The 20,054-nt window shown below is 45.4% G+C and overlaps 1 protein-coding gene across 1 annotated transcript in view; it reads right to left on the bottom strand.

Moving 5' to 3' along the window:
* Nucleotides 1-20,054, bottom strand: part of SPAST (spastin) — a 106,535-nt gene that overhangs the window by 76,851 nt on the left and 9,630 nt on the right. Inside the window, exons 2-3 of the mRNA XM_040429454.1 lie at nucleotides 19,305-19,388; nucleotides 15,850-15,933 (exon numbers count right to left, since the gene is read on the bottom strand). Coding sequence (XP_040285388.1) covers nucleotides 15,850-15,933; nucleotides 19,305-19,388 — 168 coding nt within the window. The remainder of the gene's footprint in view (nucleotides 1-15,849; nucleotides 15,934-19,304; nucleotides 19,389-20,054) is intronic.

Here is a 20,054-nt window from a genome sequence, read left to right as displayed (position 1 = left end):
TTCTCCCTTCAGTCTGGAGTAGAATGAGGGAGCAGCTGCAGAGCTGACAGGCTGCAGGAGGAGAAAAAAATAAATAAATAAATAATAATATATAGAAATGTGGTATGCTAATCCCTGTATGGATCCACATAATAAAATTATGTTATTTTTACCACAGTGAACGCCGTAAATAAATTCCACAAAATAAGCTAAGAATTGCTGTTTATTTTTTCCCCCTAAAAATAAAATAATAAAGTTATCTAATATGCAATATATAACTCATAATGGTTCCTAAAAAACCTACAACTAAGGCCACTTTCACACTGGCGTTTCTGGGTCCGCTTGTAAGATCCGTTTCAGGGCTCTCACAAGCGGCCCAAAACGGAACAGTTTAGCCCCAATGCATTCTGAATGGATAAGGATCCGTTCAGAATCCATCATTTTGGCTCCGTTGTGCCTCCATTCCGCTCTGGAGGCGGACACCAAAACGCTTATGCAGCATTTTAGTGTCCGCCTGACGATGCGGAGCTAAACGGATCCGTCTGAAGTCACTTTCTGAGGCTTACATAATAGAAACCACCCAAAAATGACCCCATTCTAGAAACTACACCCCTCAAGGTATTCAAAACTGATTTTACAAACGTTGTTAACCCTTTAGGTGTTCCACAAGAGTTATTGGCACCAGTGTGATCTACCACCCCAGTAAGTGACAGTAAGCGAACAGCATGCGCTGTAGTAGATATTATAACTGCGGCATGCAGCCGGGGTAAAGAAAATCTGTCACTGGGAATACTGGTCAAGCTCATTCTAACTTTGAAAAAAGGGTAATATGGTGGCTCACCAGCCTACTATCACAGACAAGTGGATCTTGTCTGACTGACTCACCCCGTCAAAATGCAATCATATAGTAATTAGTATAAAGACAGGCAACTCTACATCTGTAATCAACCGGAGATGTTATCGCTAAAAAAGTATAGGACTTTAATACATGCAATAGTATAAAACAAATTCCCTCCTAAAAATATAAGTGATTGGGATCAGGATGAATACATGAAAAAATGCGGATAAAAAATAGATAATGCAGTTGCAATGTTAGTGCCAGTAGGGGCAACAGACACAGTGGATGGTGAAGGTAAGTACCCACACAGCCCTATAACGTCACCGCTGCACAAGTATATCATAACATATTAAATCAAAGTGATATAAACCCTTTTTAGTGAAAAGAATATGAGGATATATATTCAGTCTCTCTTATAGTCAAAAGGAAATCCACCTATTGGGAGGAAACTGCAATAGTCAATGATGCAAGATACCACAATATAATCTGTTCAGATGAAGCAATACTTATAGATTATATAATCCATTGGCTTAACTGAATATATTCAGGCATCCATATTCTGGTGAGAAGTATCGCTTAAGTGACGATATAGCTATTCAAAAACGGTTGTAAGGCTACTTTCACACTTGCGGCAGTGTGATCCGGCAAGCAGTTCCGTCGTCAGAACTGCCCGCCGGATCCGCCAATCTGCATGTGACTGAAAGCATTTGTGAGACGCATCGGGATGCGGATCCGTCTCACAAATGCATTACAAGAACGGATCCGTCTCTCCGCTTGTCATGCGGACAGACGGATCCGTCTTGTATCTTTTTTCACATTTGCCCCCGGTCTGCGCATGCGCAGACCGGAAGGACAGATCCGGCATTTTGAATGCCGGATCCGGCACTAATACATTCCTATGGGGAAAAATGCCGGATCCGGTGTTCTGCCAGATCTCTATACCTTGCGAAAGGTCTATACCGGAAGTGATGCGGCCGCACAGGAATCAGCTGGAGGAAGGAGTGCGCGGCGCTGCGCAAGCGCGCATCCACCAGCTTAGCAAAGAATCATTGCAGTGCCGCGATAGAAGTACTTCATCCACCGCGCGTGCGCACTTAGGGGTATAGCGATTTTGCAGCGCAAAATGTTGCATCAGATCTCCCTACCCCTGAGTGCGCAGGCACCCACAAATCATCAGTTGCACAGCTGAGTGCTGGATACCAAGGTCACCAGTCGCCTGCGCACTCAGGGATAGGGAGATCTGATGCAACATTTTGTTCTGCAAAATTTCTACACCCCTAAGTGCGCACGAAGTAGTTCTATCGCGGCGCTGCAATGATTCTTTGCTAAGCCGGTGGATGTGCGCTTGTGCAACACTGCGCACACCCTCCTCCAGCTGATTCCTGTGCGGCCGCATCACTTCCGGTATAGACTTTTCGCAAGGTATAGAGATCGGGCAGAAACCCGGCATTCCGGCAAGTCTTCAGTTTTTCTCGCCAGAGATAAAACCGTAGCATGCTGCGGTTTTTATGTTTTGCCTGATCAGTCAAAATGACTGAACTGAAGACATCCTGAACGGATTTCTCTCCATTCAGAATGCATGGGGACATACCTGATCAGTTATTTTCCAGTATAGAGCCCCTGTGACGGAACTCTATGCAGGAACAGAAAAACGCTAGTGTGAAAGTACCCTAACACGTTCATCAAGAACATATGCTGAGTTAGGCCTCATGCACACGACCGTTGTGTGCATCCGTGGCCGTTGTGCCGTTTTTTTTCGCGGACCCATTGACTTTCAATGGGTCCGTGGAAAAATCGGAAAATGCACCGTTTTGCAGCCGAGACCGTGATCCGTGTATCCTGTCCGTCAAAAAAATAGGACCTGTCCTATTTTTTTTGACGGACAACGGTTCACGGACCCATTCAAGTCAATGGGTCCGTGAAAGAACACGGATGCACACAAGATTGGCATCTGTGTCCGTGATCTGTGGCCGTAGGTTACTTTTATACAGACGGATCCGAAGATCCGTCAGCATAAAAGCTTTTTCAGAGCTGAGTTTTCACTTCGTGAAAACTCAGAACCGACAGTATATTCTAACACAGAGGCGTTCCCATGGTGATGGGGACGCTTCAGGTTAGAATATACTAAAAGAACTGTGTACATGACTGCCCCCTGCTGCCTGGCAGGTGCTGCCAGGCAGCAGTGGGCAGTCCCCTCCCCCTGTAGTTAACACATTGGTGGCCAGTGCGGCCGGCCCCCCTCCCTCCCCTGTAGTTAACTCGTTGGTGGCCAGTGCGGCCGGCCCCCCTCCCTCCCCCTCCTAATTAAAATCTCCCCCCTATCATTGGTGGCAGCGGAGTGTACAGATCGGAGTCCCAGTTTAATCGCTGGGGCTCCGATCGGTAACCATGGCAACCAGGACGCTACTGCAGTCCCGGTTGCCATGGTTACTTAGCAATTTGTAGAACCATTATACTTACCTGCGAGCTGCGATGTCTGCGTCCGGTCGGGAGCTCCTCCTACTGGTAAGTGACATGAGAGATGGCGGATCCTTCCAAATACGGAACAGCCTAGATTGCAATTCTAGCCATGTAATTTACGTACTGGAATGCCCCTGTGGGTTACAGTACGTGGGAAGGACCATCCAAACTTTTAGAGAAAGATTAAACAAGCATCGGTCGGATGTGAAAAAACAATTCCAGCTGCACAGCGTGTCCAGACATGCATCTAATATGCATAGGGGATCATTCTCTGGATTTACAATTGTACCAATTGAACAAGTACCAGTCCACCATAGAGAGTGCGTAGAGCATTAAACGCCGGGAGATGTACTGGATACATAAATTAAATACATTATACCCATATGGTCTGAACGAGGCCTTTAAAATTAACTTTTAAACTACAGACCGGGGGTCTAATTAACCTTTCACCCCGCCCCCCCCCCCACCCACCCACCTAGTAAGGTCTCGTATCACTCTGTCAAGTCTTCTGGACCCTTTTGGCCCAAGTACCGAAATCTTGACATCAATCTTTTCCAGCCCATACATTGCATTTCAAACCAAATGGAATAGCCAACAGTATAGGCATATTGGCACCTCCCCTATGAAAAAGGACATGTTCCACCTTGTAATATCTTCTATTAATCTACTCCGTCTGTATACAGTAGTGGCTTTTTATTTCGCCAGTACCACCCATTATAGCCAGGTCACATGATCGCAGCTCTGCTCGCGCTGCCAGCAGAGCGTCTTTTGGTATCCTCGAAACCCTGGGGACACCGCTCTTTACTGCTGTAAGCTGCATCCTTCCCACTCATAGTGTCCCAGCATTTCCTTGTCAACATGGTCACGTGGTAAGGATTAGACCACGTCACCCATGCCCGGCCGCTCTCCTTCATTAGCGTCCCGACGTCTCCATGGCAGTGTGGTCATGTGGTATGGGCTAGACCAGTGGTCGGCAAAGTGCGGCTCTTTAGACCCTTCAATGCGGCTCTTTGGTGCGGGCTCCCACGGCGAAACCAACCCATCCTGCACTACAGAGGAATCTTGCCTGTGGGACGCATTTCCGTTCCACAAAGCAAGAGAGGGCGTGTTGCTCCTGCACCGGGTCCAGAGTCCTGCCCTTGCACTCTGTCACTGACCTCCTGACATCAGTGACATTGCTCCGCCTCTCCCCTCCTCAGTTCTTATGATGGACAGTGACCATCCACAGGACGGCCCGATGTGGGTGGAGCTATAATAGCCCCACCCCCTTTTCTACCCGCGATTCCTGCAGCCCCTGAACCTTCCATGCTGCCCAGCAAGCTGAACATCAGTTGGATTGCCACAACTGCACCAGGGATGTGCGTGGCAGGGGAACTGGGGTTATATTCAGCTTTCCCAGACTGTGCACTGCACATGTGACATGCAGTACAGTAGGAAAGCTGGGTGAATTATATCATGAAATGTCATCCAGCTTCCCTGCTATCCTGCATGGCACAAGTGCAGAGGCTTTAGAGTATGGGGGAGAGGCACAGTAGGAAAGCTGGGTGTCTATATATGTGTATTGTATATGTGTGCGTCCATGTATGTGGTGACTGTGTGTATGAGTGCGCCCCTGTATGTGAAGAGTGTGTGTATGAGTGCGTCTATGTATGTGGAGAGTAGTGTGTGTATGAGTGCGTCTACGTATATGGTGAGCGCATGTATGAATGCATCTATGTATATGTTGAGTGCGTGTATGAGTGTGTCCATGTATGTTTTTTTAAATCAGGTATTTTTTATTAGATATTTTCCACAAAACCTTTCAAGGCAAGAGCATTAGAACAAAGTCTCATAATAACAAAGTCCGGCATGTTGGCAAAGCCATATCACAAAGCTCGACGCAGGATTACATCACAATATAGATACATATTTTGAACTATGATATACATTAATCATGTAAGTACAGACATAACAACATGATATTCTGTGTATACATTTCAGAAAACTCCTGAAGCAGCTATTTCAGTTAAACAGCCCTAGAATATTTCTTAGTACCCCCTCTAGCAACCACTTCCATACCCCATTCACACACTCTCCCAGTCCTTTACACTTGAATATTATAATGTTGAATCCATAGTGACCAGATTTTCTCAAATTTTTTTAGACTGTTTCTTTTATGATAGACATATTGTTCAAGACGTATCAGCATATGTACTTTATTTTCCAGTTCACTCACCAATGGCGGCTGTTTATCCAACCAGTGAAACGCTATCACCTTTCTCGCCTGGTACAGCACTCGAAGGATAGCCAGTCGTTTCTCAGGCGCCGCCTCTGACAATTCCACACATCCCAATATGCAGGTCACTATCGACATATCCAGTCTAACTTCAAATACATTCCTCACTATCCCTTCCAGTATCTCCTTAGTCTGGGGCAGTTCCACATTAAGTGAATGAGGTCTGCATTCGCCACATCGCATCTCGGACAGCAATCATCCATTCTGTACCCTATTTTTTTCAATAGGACCGGTGTTTTATATACAAGGTGCACCAACAGGAGTTGAGACACCCTATGAGCCTCGCTTACCGCTACCTGAGTAAAGTCTTCTAGGACAGTGTCCCACTGCTCCTCCGTTAACTCCGGAGCATCCTTCCTCCATTTCTCAAATAACGTAAACTCCTGCTTTTTAAACTGTGCTTCCATAAGGCAGGCATATTTCAACGAGATGACTCCTGCTGTACCCCCACTAGGCTTTACCAAATCTATTACTGAGTTTTTCTGTGCAGGACGCACTACAACTACCTGCCCTTGGGCTCGCAATGCATGTCTAAGTTGCAAGAATAAATAGAATTGTGACTTCTGCAACCCGAATTCCTGCTGTAACTGAGTATATTCTTTAAGGATATTGTTATCAAACAGCTGTCTCATATTTAAGCCCTTTTTCTTCCCATACCTGAACTCCATTAACTTTATTTACTTCTTTATACATGAAATTCGGCCAGATATGAGTGAGATCAGAATATCCCTGTATGCCCATAACTTCCCTAGCTTTCCACCACGTATTGTGAATGAAGAGCAGTATCCGATGTGTACTACCCATTCTATGGAACGTGCCATCCTCCAGAGATGCCCTCAAGTTATCACTTTTCACCATTGCCTGAATAATTCTGCTGGCGGTGCCCAGTCCATCCGTCGACTCCCATCCTCTCATATGCTGCAATTGTGCTGCCAGGTAATACACCCATGGATCTGGAACCCCCAGACCTCCATTAGTCTTGGGTCTACATAGAGTCGCTAGTTTAATGCGGGGTGTGCCCTTCTTCCAGATAAGGTCTCTAAATATTGCATTAACCACATAGAAGATTCTCAGAGGAAGCCATACTGGGGAATTATGCAACAGGTACAAGAGCTGAGGCATCAATATCATTTTGATTAGGTTAGTCCTACCTATCAAAGATAATCATAGTTTTATCCAGGCATTCAGTTTCTGTTTAAATTTTTGCAACAAAGGGGTGATGTTCAGTTTCTCAAAATCTAAATCATTGCAGGAAATCTGGATGCCCAGGTATTTGAAAGACTGAACTACCCGTAGGCCCTCAACACATGAACTGACCTGATCACTATCTCCCTTCAGAGGCATCAGCACTGATTTCGACCAGTTAATGCATAGACCTGACATTTTCCCAAGTCTATCAATCACCTCCATTGCTGCCGGAAGAGACACCGTCCAATTGTTCAGAAATAATAACAGGTCATCTGCATACAAAGCTACTTTCTCTGTCAGGGTGCCATACGTGAAGCCTTTATTTCCCCTCAGAAGTTCGAATAACCTCTGCTAGGGTTTCAACTGCAATCGCGAACAGCAGAGGTGACAGAGGGCAGCCTTGCCTCGTCCCTCTGTGTAGTATAAAGCTATTAGAAAGATTACCATTAACTCTGATTTTAGCTGATGGGCCATTATAAAGGAGCTGTATCCATCCTACAAATGCATCGCCAAACCCCAACCTCTGCAGTACTTTCCACAAATATCTCCATTCCACACTATCAAATGCTTTGGCCGCATCAAGAGATGCATTTGGAGTGCAAACCTGCCCTTGAATGTTTAGGAAAAGACGCCTGATGTTAACCGCCGTAGACATATTTGGCATAAAGCCGGCCTGATCCGGGTGAATGAGCTTAGAAATAATCGCGTTCAACCGGTTGGCCAATACTTTAGAGAGAATCTTAACGTCCACCTGGAGCAGTGAAATAAGCCTATAAGACTCGGCCTCCAAAATATCTTTACCCGGCTTTGGTATGACCACAATCGTTGCCTCAGTCATGCTGGGGGACAATTTTTTCTGTGTCTTTGCCTCCTTAATAACCTCTAATAACTGAGGCAGCATCACCGAGGCAAACCGCTTGTAGATCTCCACCGGCAGCCCATCACTTCCTGGAGCTTTATTGTTAGACATACTCGATAACGCTATCTCCATCTCAGTGACTGTTATAGGAGAGTCTAGAGTAGCACGCTGTTCATTTGTAAGTACCGGCAATTGCAGACCCACGAAAAAGGAATCCATCTCTGCATCTGAGGCTGTTAATCGGGAGGCATACAAGTTAGAGTAAAATTCCTTCATAATCCCCAGTAGTTCCGGAGCACTACATTGAACCCCAGATGTATCCTTAAGAGCCGCTATATAACTTGAGGAACGCTGTGCCCTAGACACCATGGCCAACATTCTTCCTGTATTTTCTCCCTCTTCATAATAAACTTGGTTCTGGAAGAACTGTATGTGGAGAGTGTGCGTATGACTGCGTCCATGTACGTGGAGAGTGCGCGTATGACTGCGTCCATGTACGTGGAGAGTGCGCGTATGACTGCGTCCATGTACGTGGAGAGTGCGCGTATGACTGCGTCCATGTACGTGGAGAGTGCGCGTATGACTGCGTCCATGTACGTGGAGAGTGCGCGTATGACTGCGTCCATGTACGTGGAGAGTGCGCGTATGACTGCGTCCATGTACGTGGAGAGTGCGCGTATGACTGCGTCCATGTACGTGGAGAGTGCGCGTATGACTGCGTCCATGTACGTGGAGAGTGCGCGTATGACTGCGTCCATGTACGTGGAGAGTGCGCGTATGACTGCGTCCATGTACGTGGAGAGTGCGCGTATGACTGCGTCCATGTACGTGGAGAGTGCGCGTATGACTGCGTCCATGTACGTGGAGAGTGCGCGTATGACTGCGTCCATGTACGTGGAGAGTGCGCGTATGACTGCGTCCATGTACGTGGAGAGTGCGCGTATGACTGCGTCCATGTACGTGGAGAGTGCGTGTATGACTGCGTCCATGTATGTGGAGAGTGCGTGTATGACTGCGTCCATGTATGTGGAGAGGGCGTGTATGACTTCACCCAGGTATGTGGAGAGGGCGCGTATGACTGCGTCCATGTATGTGGAGAGTGCATCCATGTATGTGGAGAGTGTGTGTATGACTGCGTCCATGTATGTGGAGAGTGCGTGTATGACTGCGTCCATGTATGTGGAGAGTGCGTGTATGACTGCGTCCATGTATGTGGAGAGTGCGTGTATGACTGCGTCCATGGCTGCAGTATGAAAGGTACAGAAGCTAAAATACTTGTGGATATGTAGAGGTAAATCAGACATGTCTATTACAATTGCGGTGCATGCAATACTTTTTTGCGGTGCGGAGGCACAGCCAGAAGCACCACAGAAGCACTCATATCCTGGATCCTGGACCAATTGAAGTGAATGGGTCCATGATGCGGGCTGCACACAGCCGTGTGCAGCCCGCATCATGGACCCATTCACTTCAGCATGCGCTTCCTTCCTATATATTTTAGGTTTTAAAAATGTGGCTCTCAAAAAAAAAAAATTCAAATCGTGGTTTTGGCGATATTTGGCTCAGTTGATAAAAAAGTTTGCCCACCACTGGGCTAGACCATGTGATCCTTGGCCGGCCCATATCATGACATGAGCAGCGTTCACTGCTGCTAGGAAACGGGACCATGTGATCGCGATTGCAATCACATGACTATAAGACAAACATTTAAGTGTCTTTAGATAAGAACGAACAAATAATAATGTACAAATAAAAATGTATAAAAAAAGAGTTGCAATGTCTATTGCCAGTTCTCCTGAGCCTCTGAGTAGGTTCATGTGCTTGGTTTTATATACCAATGATTGTTTTATTGTATGCAAATTAGTTAGTTCCCTGGGAGAGAGCCACTCCCAGGGGTGTCTTTTAGCGCCCTTTTTGTGTTTAAATACCTATGAATCATGTTCCATTCCTTATTAAGCCTTTTAACCTGATGCAGGGGGCTCTAGACCCCCGAAACGCGTTGCTTTTACACGGCAAAAAGAATATGCAATAAAAAAGAAAAATTTTCATTCTCTAAATGAGTGCCTGGTGAGGTGGTTTCATTTGTGATCCAGCCGACTATACTCTACAGTTCCCTGTCCCCTTAACAGAGATCTCCACCGCGCGCGCCAATTTAACAGTGACCTTCACAGCATACCGCCCCTTTATTAGTGACCTCCACAGCAGCCAGCCCCTTTATTAGTGACCTCCACGGTGCCCCATTTCCTTAACAGTGATTTCCACAACACCCTGTCCCCTTAACAGTGGCCTCTTCAGCAATCTGCCCCTTAACACTGACCTCCATAGCGGATCGTCCCCTTAAGGCTCCATTCACACGTCCGCAAAATGGGTCCGCATCCTTTCCGCAATTTTGCGGAATGGGTGCGGACCCATTCATTCTCTATGGGGACGGAATGGATGCGGACAGCACACAGTGTGCTGTCTGCAGCCGCAATTTCGGAGCGCGGCCCCGATTTTGGGTCCGCAGCTCCGCAAAAAGATAGAGCATGTCCTATTCTTGTCCGCAGCTTGCGGACAAGAATAGGCATTTCAATGGGGGTGCCGGGCTGGTGTGTTGCGGACCTGCAATTTGCGGTGAATGAAGCCTAACTGTGACCTCCACAGCAGCCTGCCCCTAGGGTGGCCAGAAGTAAGGTTTTAGGCAGGACAGTCCAGCTTTCAGACTCCCTGTCCTCCGTCCGGCGCAGGACCTGTAAAAACACAGGGATGTTCCTGTGAGCTGCAGGGAGAAAGTCACTCTCCCGCCCACCCCTGCAGCTGACAGAAATTGATTTTTACCTTAATTTGTTCAATCCCCATTGGCTGCAAAGTGGGAGGGTGCGTGGCTTAGCGGGACCTGGGGACGGGGGTTTTTAAGTCCGTCTTTTGAGGGTGGCCTGAATAGCCACCTTACCTGCCCCTTAGCTGAGACCTTCACAGCACTCCGCTCCTTTAACAGTGTCATCTACAGCGCCCTGCCCCATTAAAGCTTCTATTGGCTGATAAGGGTCATGTGACCAGGCTTCTATAGACTAATGCATTTTTTGGGAATATCTCACACATGGATGTCCTTTTGAACAGCTCACTCTCAGACAGCAGCACTGTGCTGTCTGAGCGTGAGTTGCAGGGAGAAAGTTACCCTCCCTCCCACCCCTGCAGCTGACAGAAGTTGATTTTTACATCTTAACAAGACCTGGGGGGAGGAGTTTTCAAGTCAGTCTTTTGAGGGTGGCCTGAATAGCCACCCTAACTGCCGCCTAAACTGTGACCTCCACCACACTCCACTCGCTTAACAGTGTCATCCACAGCGCCCTGCCCCTTTAAAGCTGACTTACAGCAGTGAAGAAAAATGGCTGGGTTGTTATGGAAACTGCAGTAAAACTGTATGTGGAGAGAAAGGGCCTGCAAGGTTCTATTGGCTGATAAGGGACATGTGACCGCGTGCATGGCAGTTGGGATATGAAGAGAAAGATTTGCAGGCTTGTATTGGCTAATGGAGGTAACTTTTTGGGAATCTCTCAGGAACGGTAGGTCCTAGAGAGCTGTGACCCCAACAAGATTTTTTTCCAGGTAGCAAGGGATGTGGATACCAAGTTTCATTGAAATCGATGGTTGCGTTTGAGTGATCGCGGTACATACATACACATACAAGTCTTTCTAATATTATATATATATATATTTTCACCAAAAAGTATTTATATCACTTTGATTTAATATGTTATGATATATCGTATTTTTCGCTTTATAAGACGCACCTGATTATAAGACGCACCTAGGTTTTTGAGGAGGAAGATAAGAAAAAAAATATTTTGAACCAAAAAGGTGTGCTTTTGGTGGATTTTGAACTAATGGTCTGGGGATGACACTGTTATGGGGCTCTGTGGATGACGCACTGTTATGGGGGATCTGTGGATGACACACTGTTATGGGGGGGGAATCTGTGGATGATGCACTGTTATGGGGGGGATCTATGGATGATGCACTGGTATGGGGGATGTGTGCTGTGACACATAGGGCCATGAGGGGGGCCAGGATAAGATGCTATATGTGTGGATGACCCACATATAGCATCTTATGCTGGTCCCCCTCATGGCCCTATGTTTCACAGCATTACAGTACTTTATTCTTTGTATGTAAGATCTTTAATCCTGAATCAATCGCTCTCCTTTTGATAAACTAGCTGACACTGATATATCGCCGGCCGCTATGCTGCACAGCGTGGCCGGCGATACATCAGTTACAGTGCGGGGAGGGAGGGGGGGCCGGAGGCAACTCACGGCGGGGCCCGATGCAGTCACTGTATTACACTGGGCCCCGCGCACAGAAGTCTCTTTGTATGTCAAATCTTTCATTATTCCTGAATCCATCGCTCTCCTATTGATAAACTAGCCTAATCGCCTGCATCAGTACTCACTATGAATGTAGCGTGCGGTCCGGCCGGCGTGTGACTGACGTCACTCAGTCAGTTACGCTCCTCCCACTTCATTAATGAAGCAGGAGCAGGATGAAGTCATGCGCCGGAGGGACCGCACGCTACATTCATAGTGAGTACTGATGCAGGCGATTAGGCTAGTTTATCAATAGGAGAGCGATGGATTCAGGAATAATGAAAGATTTTTACATACAAAGAGACTTCTGTGTGCGGGGCCTGATGTAATACAGTGACTGCACCGGGCCCGCTGTGAGTTGCCTCCGGCCCCTTCTCCCTCCCCGCACTGTAACTGATGTACCGTATCGCCGGCCACGCTGTGCAGCATAGCGGCCGGCGATATATCAGTGTCAGCCCTGTAAAAAAAAAAAAAAGAGTCAACCATCGTTTTATAAGACGCACTGTCATTTTCCCCCTCTTTTAGGGGAAAAAAAGTGCGTCTTATAAACCGAAAAATACGGTACTTGTGCAGCGGTGACGTTATAGGGCTGTCTGGGTACTTACGTTCACCATCCACGGTGTCTGCTGCCCCTACTGGCACTAACATTGCAACTGCATTATCATTTTTTTTATTTTTTAGGGTACTTTCACAGTAGCGTTTTTCTTTTCCGGCGCCGAGTTCCATCCTAGGGGCTCAATACCGGAAAAGAACTGATCAATTTTTGTCCCCATGCATTCTGAAATGGAGAGAAATCCGTTCAGGATGCATCAGGATGTCTTCAGTTCAGTCTTTTTGACTTTTCAGGACGGAGATAATACTGCAGCATGCTGCGGTTTTCTCTCCGGCCCAAAAAAACGGAACACTTGCCTGAATGCTGGATCCATCCTTCCGGTCTGCGGAGTGCTGCATGAAAAATGACAAACAGACAGATGGATCCGTTTTTGCAATGCATTTGTGAAACAGATCAGTCTACAAATGCTGTCCGGTTGCATGCAGATTGCCTGATCCGGCAGGCAACGGAACTGCTTGCCGGATCACTCGGCCACAAGTGTGAAAGTACACTTAGCCGCATTTTTTCATGCAGCACTCCATGAAATAAAAAAATTAAAAAATCTTTATTTACCCAGACAGGACATGCGACGTTTCGGCTCTATGCTGGAGCCTTCCTCAACTGCTTGAGGAAGGCTCCAGCATAGAGCCAAAACGTTGAATGTCCTATCTGGGTAAATAAAGATAAATTTTTTATTTCATGGAGTGCTGCTCTTTTTTCTGACTTTTATACATTGGGTTTGCTTATACATATAATATATATATTTTTTTTTAGGAGGGAATTTATATTGTTTTATACTATTGCATATATTAAAGTCTATACTTTAGCGATAACATCAGAGTGCCTGTCCTCATTCTAATTGTTTTCCTCTCTCTATAAGGAGCTGTAATTGATAATTATTTTAATTTCCAATTATGTAAAAGTCTGATCCCAGATCAAAACTGAGTCGAATGGTGTAGAGTAAATGTGAACAAAAATGACAGATTCTCTTTACACGTTACAGGTGTTAGCGGTGCATTCATGCAGTACTAAAGCTGCACAAGGGAACGGTTTCATTCAGGATAGCGTTAGAGTGCGGCTTTCCAATACAATCAGCATAACCTCTGTTATTTACATTTTTAATATAAAAACAGCATTTCCAGGTCGTACCATACGGTAGTTATCAGAGTCCTGTGTGTCCTTCCAGCCAGATACAAGCAAATAGTTTTCTACTGCCCCAACATGTTGGATACACGTGAACAGCATAAAGCGGTGTATGATTTTATGCACATCAAGCTTAAAGGGGTTGTCCAGTTTTTTTCCCAACCCCTTTCTCATATTACAATGTCCTCCGACTTATATCCTAATATAAATTCATTACCTGTATTGCCCCTATCTTCAGACCTCGATGCAAATCACGCAATCCCGCTCAAAGCACCGGTTTAGCGGTGTCTTCAGGTTTCTTGCAGGTCCTAGCAGCATCCCCATCCATCTAATTTACACGGGAATACTCCATGCCAATGTAAATTAGATGGGCAGCAATGCAGCCAGGACTAAGGGCAAAGATGAAGATGGAGACCAAAGCTAGTGGACGAGACGTCACAGGAAGAAACAGAGGGCTACACATCGGTTCAAGTCATATAGGGATCATACAGGTAATGCAATTAAACTAGTAAAAGAGCAATCAACATATGAGAAAAGTCTAAATAAAAACCGGACCTTCCCTTTAAGGCCTCATTCACACATACGGTCCGTGAAAACCCGTCCATGACGCCGTGCGCTTCGTGCCGCTGTACAGTAATACACTCGTATAGATCATACGAGTGTATTACTGTACAGCAGCAGCACAAAGCGCAAGGCATCATAACAACCAATGACGCCATGCGCTCGTGCACTCAGCAGGATGGGTTTTCACGGACCGTAGTCAGTGAAAATCCAAGTATGTGTGAATAAAGCCTTAAAGAGAATCTGTCATGTTGTACATCCAGTCCTATCTGCAGGCAGCAGGTTATAGAGCAGGAAGAGCTGAGCAGATTGCAAGATAGTATTGTGGGAGAAGATTCAGTATGCTTGAATTTTATGCATATTAACAAAAAAATCTCTGTTCTTTCTATACTTAGGCGTTCAGTGGGTGGTCCTACTCAGCAGTTAACATAGAAAGCCTGCGGACTATGGAGTAGGACCACCCACTGGACTCCTAAGCATAAAAAGAGCAAAGATTTAAATGGATAAAAGACAGGCTATACAGAATATTCTCCCACAACAATATATCAATCTGTTCAGCTCCTCCTGCTCTATAATCTGCTGAAGAAAGTTGCAAATTTTTTCACAATTATTACATTAATATAAAAATGAATTTAAAAAAGTGCAGGTAAATGTTATCTACGCTTTGAAACCTCTCACCTCTCCTGACATAAATAATTGTATTCCACATGAATATCCTATGACTATGCTGTGACATTTGTTCTTGATAGAAGTTTATGCATAAAGGTCCAGCTGGGTGTTACAAGCTGGGGGGGTGTCCCTGTTCAATCAGTGCTGCCAGTGGCAGACTGTGCAGACTCAAACCCCCAGCAGTAATGCAAATCAGTACCTTTCGACTACATTTACACAATCGTATCTCTTTTGAGGTCCGCAAACCGCTGAACTGCAAAATACGGATAGATGCCTCACTCTTCGCAGGCCCCATTGTAGAAATTACTATTCTTGTCTGCAAGACGGACAAGAATAGGACATGTTCTATGATTTGTGGCACGGCTGTGGACAGCATACGGATGACATCCGTGTGCTCTCCGCTTTTTTTGTGGCCCCATAGAAATTAAATCAGATATGCTGTTGTATGAATGCAGCCTTATCTATAAATTTCTAGCAGGAATAATCGAAGAACGGCACATCATACAGTCATAAGTATAGATGCTCCATAATTATTACATGGGGAATTCAATTAGTTATTCAGAGGTGACAGGTCATCTAATGGACTGTACATCACTACTATGAAGAGGTCAAGGAGATTTAATAGGGAGGCAGTCACAGCACCATGTGTATAGCGCTGTACAACTGCTTCTAGGAATACATTTATTAATACTAGCAAACCTTTTATAAGATGTAGATTTTAGGGTTTCTACCTTTATTCTATTCTTTGTGACTATTGCTAGATGTCCTTTATCATTGTTTCTTAAATCTGCTATGGGCAGTCAAAGCCTCTCCAAATGTGTCAGTGAAAGCTGCACATAGAATCTCAAAATGCCAGATCAATATTATCCATGGGATATTACTGACATAGCATCACTTTATAGCAGTCCATGGAGGAGCCAAAATAACAGTAATACATACCCAATAACTGTAAGCGATCCTTTGCCATTAGTAAATTGGTCGTCATTTTGCCCTGTAGACGTCGTGCTCTGTCAAACTGATCCCCTACAGCGGAAACAGAACATACTTTGTCTAATGGGTAAAGTTAATGGAAAGTTCAGTGCATTATTTTTTTACACGGCATTTGAGGAAATCTGCTTTCAGCATCTTATCCACAGAACGGATATGTTCATAAGCCGACAATTAGGTGTGACCAAAAAGCCGATGACAACCACACAGAATCCTGCTCCCACTGATTTCAATGGGAGGCTTCAAAAACTGCAGTGCAGCCCCCGGCTGAAAACAATAGCGGCAGATCCTTCACAGCTACCGGCTGCATTTTGTTATACTCACATACTAGGCCATACTGTATAGTACACTAACTATACTATGTTTACGTCACATTTTTGGTCTATTTTTGACCCACAATGCATTTGCAAAGTCTTCAGACCCTTTCACTTTTTTCACATTTTATGTTGAGGACTTGTGCTAAAATAAAAATAAAAATATATCCGCCATCAATCTGCACTTTATACTCCATAATGAGAAAGTAAAAACTGAATTTTAGAAGCGTTTGAAAATTTCTTTAAAAAAAAAGGAAAAACCAAAATTTGGCATGGACATAATTATTCAGACCCTTTGTTATGACTCTGGTGGCCTCCCATTTCTGTGGATCATCTCTGAGATGTTTCTACACTTTGCTTGGAGTCCACCTGTGGTAAATTTAGTTGATTGGACATGATTTGGAAAGACACACCCTGTCTATATAAGGCATCACAGCTGACAATGCATATCAGAGAAAAAAAAACAAGCCATGAGGGGAAAAGAACTGCCTGTTGAGCTCACAGACAGGATCGTGTTAAAGTATAGATCTGGAGAAGGGTATAAAAAAAAAAAAAAGTCTGCTGCACTGAGAGTTTCTTAAATAGAAGAAGTTTGGAACAACCAGGACTCTTCCTAGAGCTATGGACGGGCCTTGGTAAGAGAGGTGGCCAAAAACCCAAAAGGTCACTCTGGCTGCACTCCAAGGATCCTGCGTGCAGATAGGAGAAACCTCCAGAAGGTCAACCATCACTGCGGCATTCCACCAATATGGGCTTTATGGCAGAGTGACCAAATACTGGCTAAATGGATGCCATTATACCCTACAGGTGATGGGTGGCATCTGTTTATAGCCATGTTCATGTTAGGGCTAGCTATTTCTGTTCTCTTCCATTACAAGGGCAGAATAACAAAAATAACGGAAGTGCCAGACTTGGCACATAACTGAATGGCACCAGACGGACCCCATTGATTAAAATGCAGTACTTCAGGTTTTACATTTAGGAGAATGTCATTTTACCAGAAAAAGTACCGTGTGGTGAATTAGTTGTGGGAATCTGAGACAGAGGTCTCGGATGGAGCCTCCAAAGCAGATGTGAACAAGCCCCTAAAACCGCTTTCGCAAGAGTCGGTTTAGTAAAAAATGAGTGATTTTACATCAAGTTGCATTAAAGAGGATGTGTCACTTCAGCAAATGGCAATTATCATTTTGAGAAAGTTATTACAAGGCGCTTACTAATGTATTGTTTTTTGCCCATATTGCTTCCTTTGCTAGCTGGATTCATGTTTTTCACTTTATACACTGCTCATTTCCATGGTTACGACCACCCTGCAATCCAACAGAGGTGGACGTTCTTGCAAACTATAGGAAAAAGCACCAGCCTAAGCGCTCTCCCACAATCCCAGCCACCAGAGAGGCCGGCGTGTTTTCCTGTAGTGTGCATGCACAGCCACCACTGATTGACTGCATGGTGGTCATAACCATGAAAACTAGCAGTTTATAACGAGATGGAAAAATGAATCCAGCCAGCAAAGGAAGCGATATAGGTAATCACAATGCGTTAGAAAGTGCTTTGTATTAAAGGGGTATTTTAGGATATGCCCCCATTGTCTGATAGGTGCGGGTCCCACCGCTGGGACCCGCACCTATATCGAGAATGGAGCGGGGAGCGCTGTGGCTGGAGGACCCCAGATTTCCCGGGGTCCATCCACCACAAAGCGCTAATCCCCGCCTCTCCCATAGAAGTAATTGGGAGCGTGCCGCGCATGCGCGGCCCATGCTCCCATTATTTTCTATGAGGCAGACGGCAATGGCCCAGCCAGTGCTCGGCTATTTTCGCGGCCCTATAGAAATGAATGGAGAGCGGCTGCGCATGCGCAGTGCGCTCTTCTTCACTTTCGGGGCTCCGCTCTCGATATAGGTGCGGGTCCCAGCGGTGGGACCTGCACCTATAAGACAATGGGGGCATATCCTAGCGATAAGCCCCCATTATCTGAAATGAGAAAACCCCTTTAACTTTCTCTACACTTGCTGAAGTGAGACAACCCCTTTAACTGCATTCAGTGTTTCTACTTGGATTTCATCAGTTTTTTTTTTATGCGAGTGAAAAACAACTGAAGAACACACAGCATCTCCAAGAAACCATCCGTGAAAAACAGACCACACTAGGATGCAGTCTTTGTGAGGTCATTTTTTTAATCGACTTGAATGGACCAGTCCTGCGTAGAAAATGAACGAAGATAAAACATGTTGCGATTTTTCCTGAACGGACAGATTATCAGTGCAAAACAATGCTCATGTGCATGTAACCACTGAAATGAATGGCTGCCTAAACAAACCACATCTGGACAGAAATATTGCCTATGTGAAATTACCCTAGCACATTGTCACCCATAAGCTATAATGGCATCTTTGGGTGTCATGAAAAGCTACTGAAACGCTCAGAGAGTACATGTTTAAGGGACGCTTGTGAAAGATGGCAGCATCTGCCACCCATTAGTTACCATGTAAAGAGAAGTATACATTTAATGTATAGGGTTTTTTTTTCTTCTTTTAAGGCATCCACGAAAAAGAACAGCATAGTCTACTATGCTTTTTTATGCTGAACATATACTCACTGGCGAGATGGAGTCCAAAAGGAGACTTTTTCGTCCTCTGACAGTGGAGCCCTATGGACCTGATATGTTCCTAGGACTATTGCATTTCTCTCCTGGAGGCAGCCATCAAAGTCTGTATTAAAGGGGATACGAGCGCGCACATATTACTGTGCATGTGCGGTCACTCCCGGCCTGGCCACCTCGCCTGAGCTTTATTACAAGCTCATAGGAATTACAGGGTGCGCACAAGCAAGGAGCAGGTTTGCACCCTCCCTGGCCACTGTGCCTTCAGCTACGGAACCTGCAAATAAGGAGGTGAGACAACCCCTTTAAGACAGAACACTGGTCATCAAAAGTATTTAGTAGAGTCTTGCTGTTCACGGGTACACCAACAGCTCCAGTACTTAGGATGCCAATACTATAAATGTAAACCCTAGCCCTTATATGCCAGGCTCTGGGAGTGCAGAGCGGGATTCCCTTTGTCAGCTCAGCGTGTGGATTCGTTATTACACATTTACCTTGTCCACTGACTTGTACAGCGATTCCTTTCTCTAGCTCCTCAATACCTTTCTTGTAACATTCAATAGCTTGCTCCTTCTGGTCTGGAAATAAAGAGAACAAAAAGTTTCACATATATTATTGCAAAGTACAAAGACGACAGTAGGAGTATAGTGAGCACCAGTGCCCCCAGTACAGGGATGACGCATCACCCCTAACACATCCGCTTATTCAGACACGTTCTACTTAGCGTCACGTCAGATGCGCCCCCCCATGGAGATGCAGGGACACCTTGCCCAAATGTTCTGTTGGAAAACGTTTTGCTGTTCTACTAAATATACAAGCGATCCATTATCATCGTGTGAAGAAAACTTTCCGGGCGCCGTCACCCGAGACAGATGAATGTAACAGTTAGTTACAATGTATCAGCATTTTACTGTAAAGCGTCTGGGGGGGGGGGATGAAATTTTATAGGGGCGTTAGTCTCAAAGAAGCTCAGGTACTAAAATCTTATAGGAAATGTAGTCTTGACAAAGGGGACGCATATTATAGGGGTTTCACTGTATTTTAAGTACAGGAGATTACCTAGACTGCTAGTCAAAGGGGCTGTACCAAATGTTAAAGGGGTTCTCCAAGATTTAACAATTGACAACCCAAGCCTACGATAGGTCAATAATCGGATCGGCAGATGTCCGACGCCCCGACCAGCAGCTGTTTGGGAGTAGCTCTGGTGTCGGAGCTCCACAGCTTCGTCCATTCACTTCACTGGG

Source organism: Bufo bufo, chromosome 4, assembly GCF_905171765.1.
Source record: "Bufo bufo chromosome 4, aBufBuf1.1, whole genome shotgun sequence".
Taxonomy (NCBI): Eukaryota; Metazoa; Chordata; class Amphibia; order Anura; family Bufonidae; genus Bufo; species Bufo bufo.
This window is presented reverse-complemented; position numbering and strand designations above follow the sequence as displayed.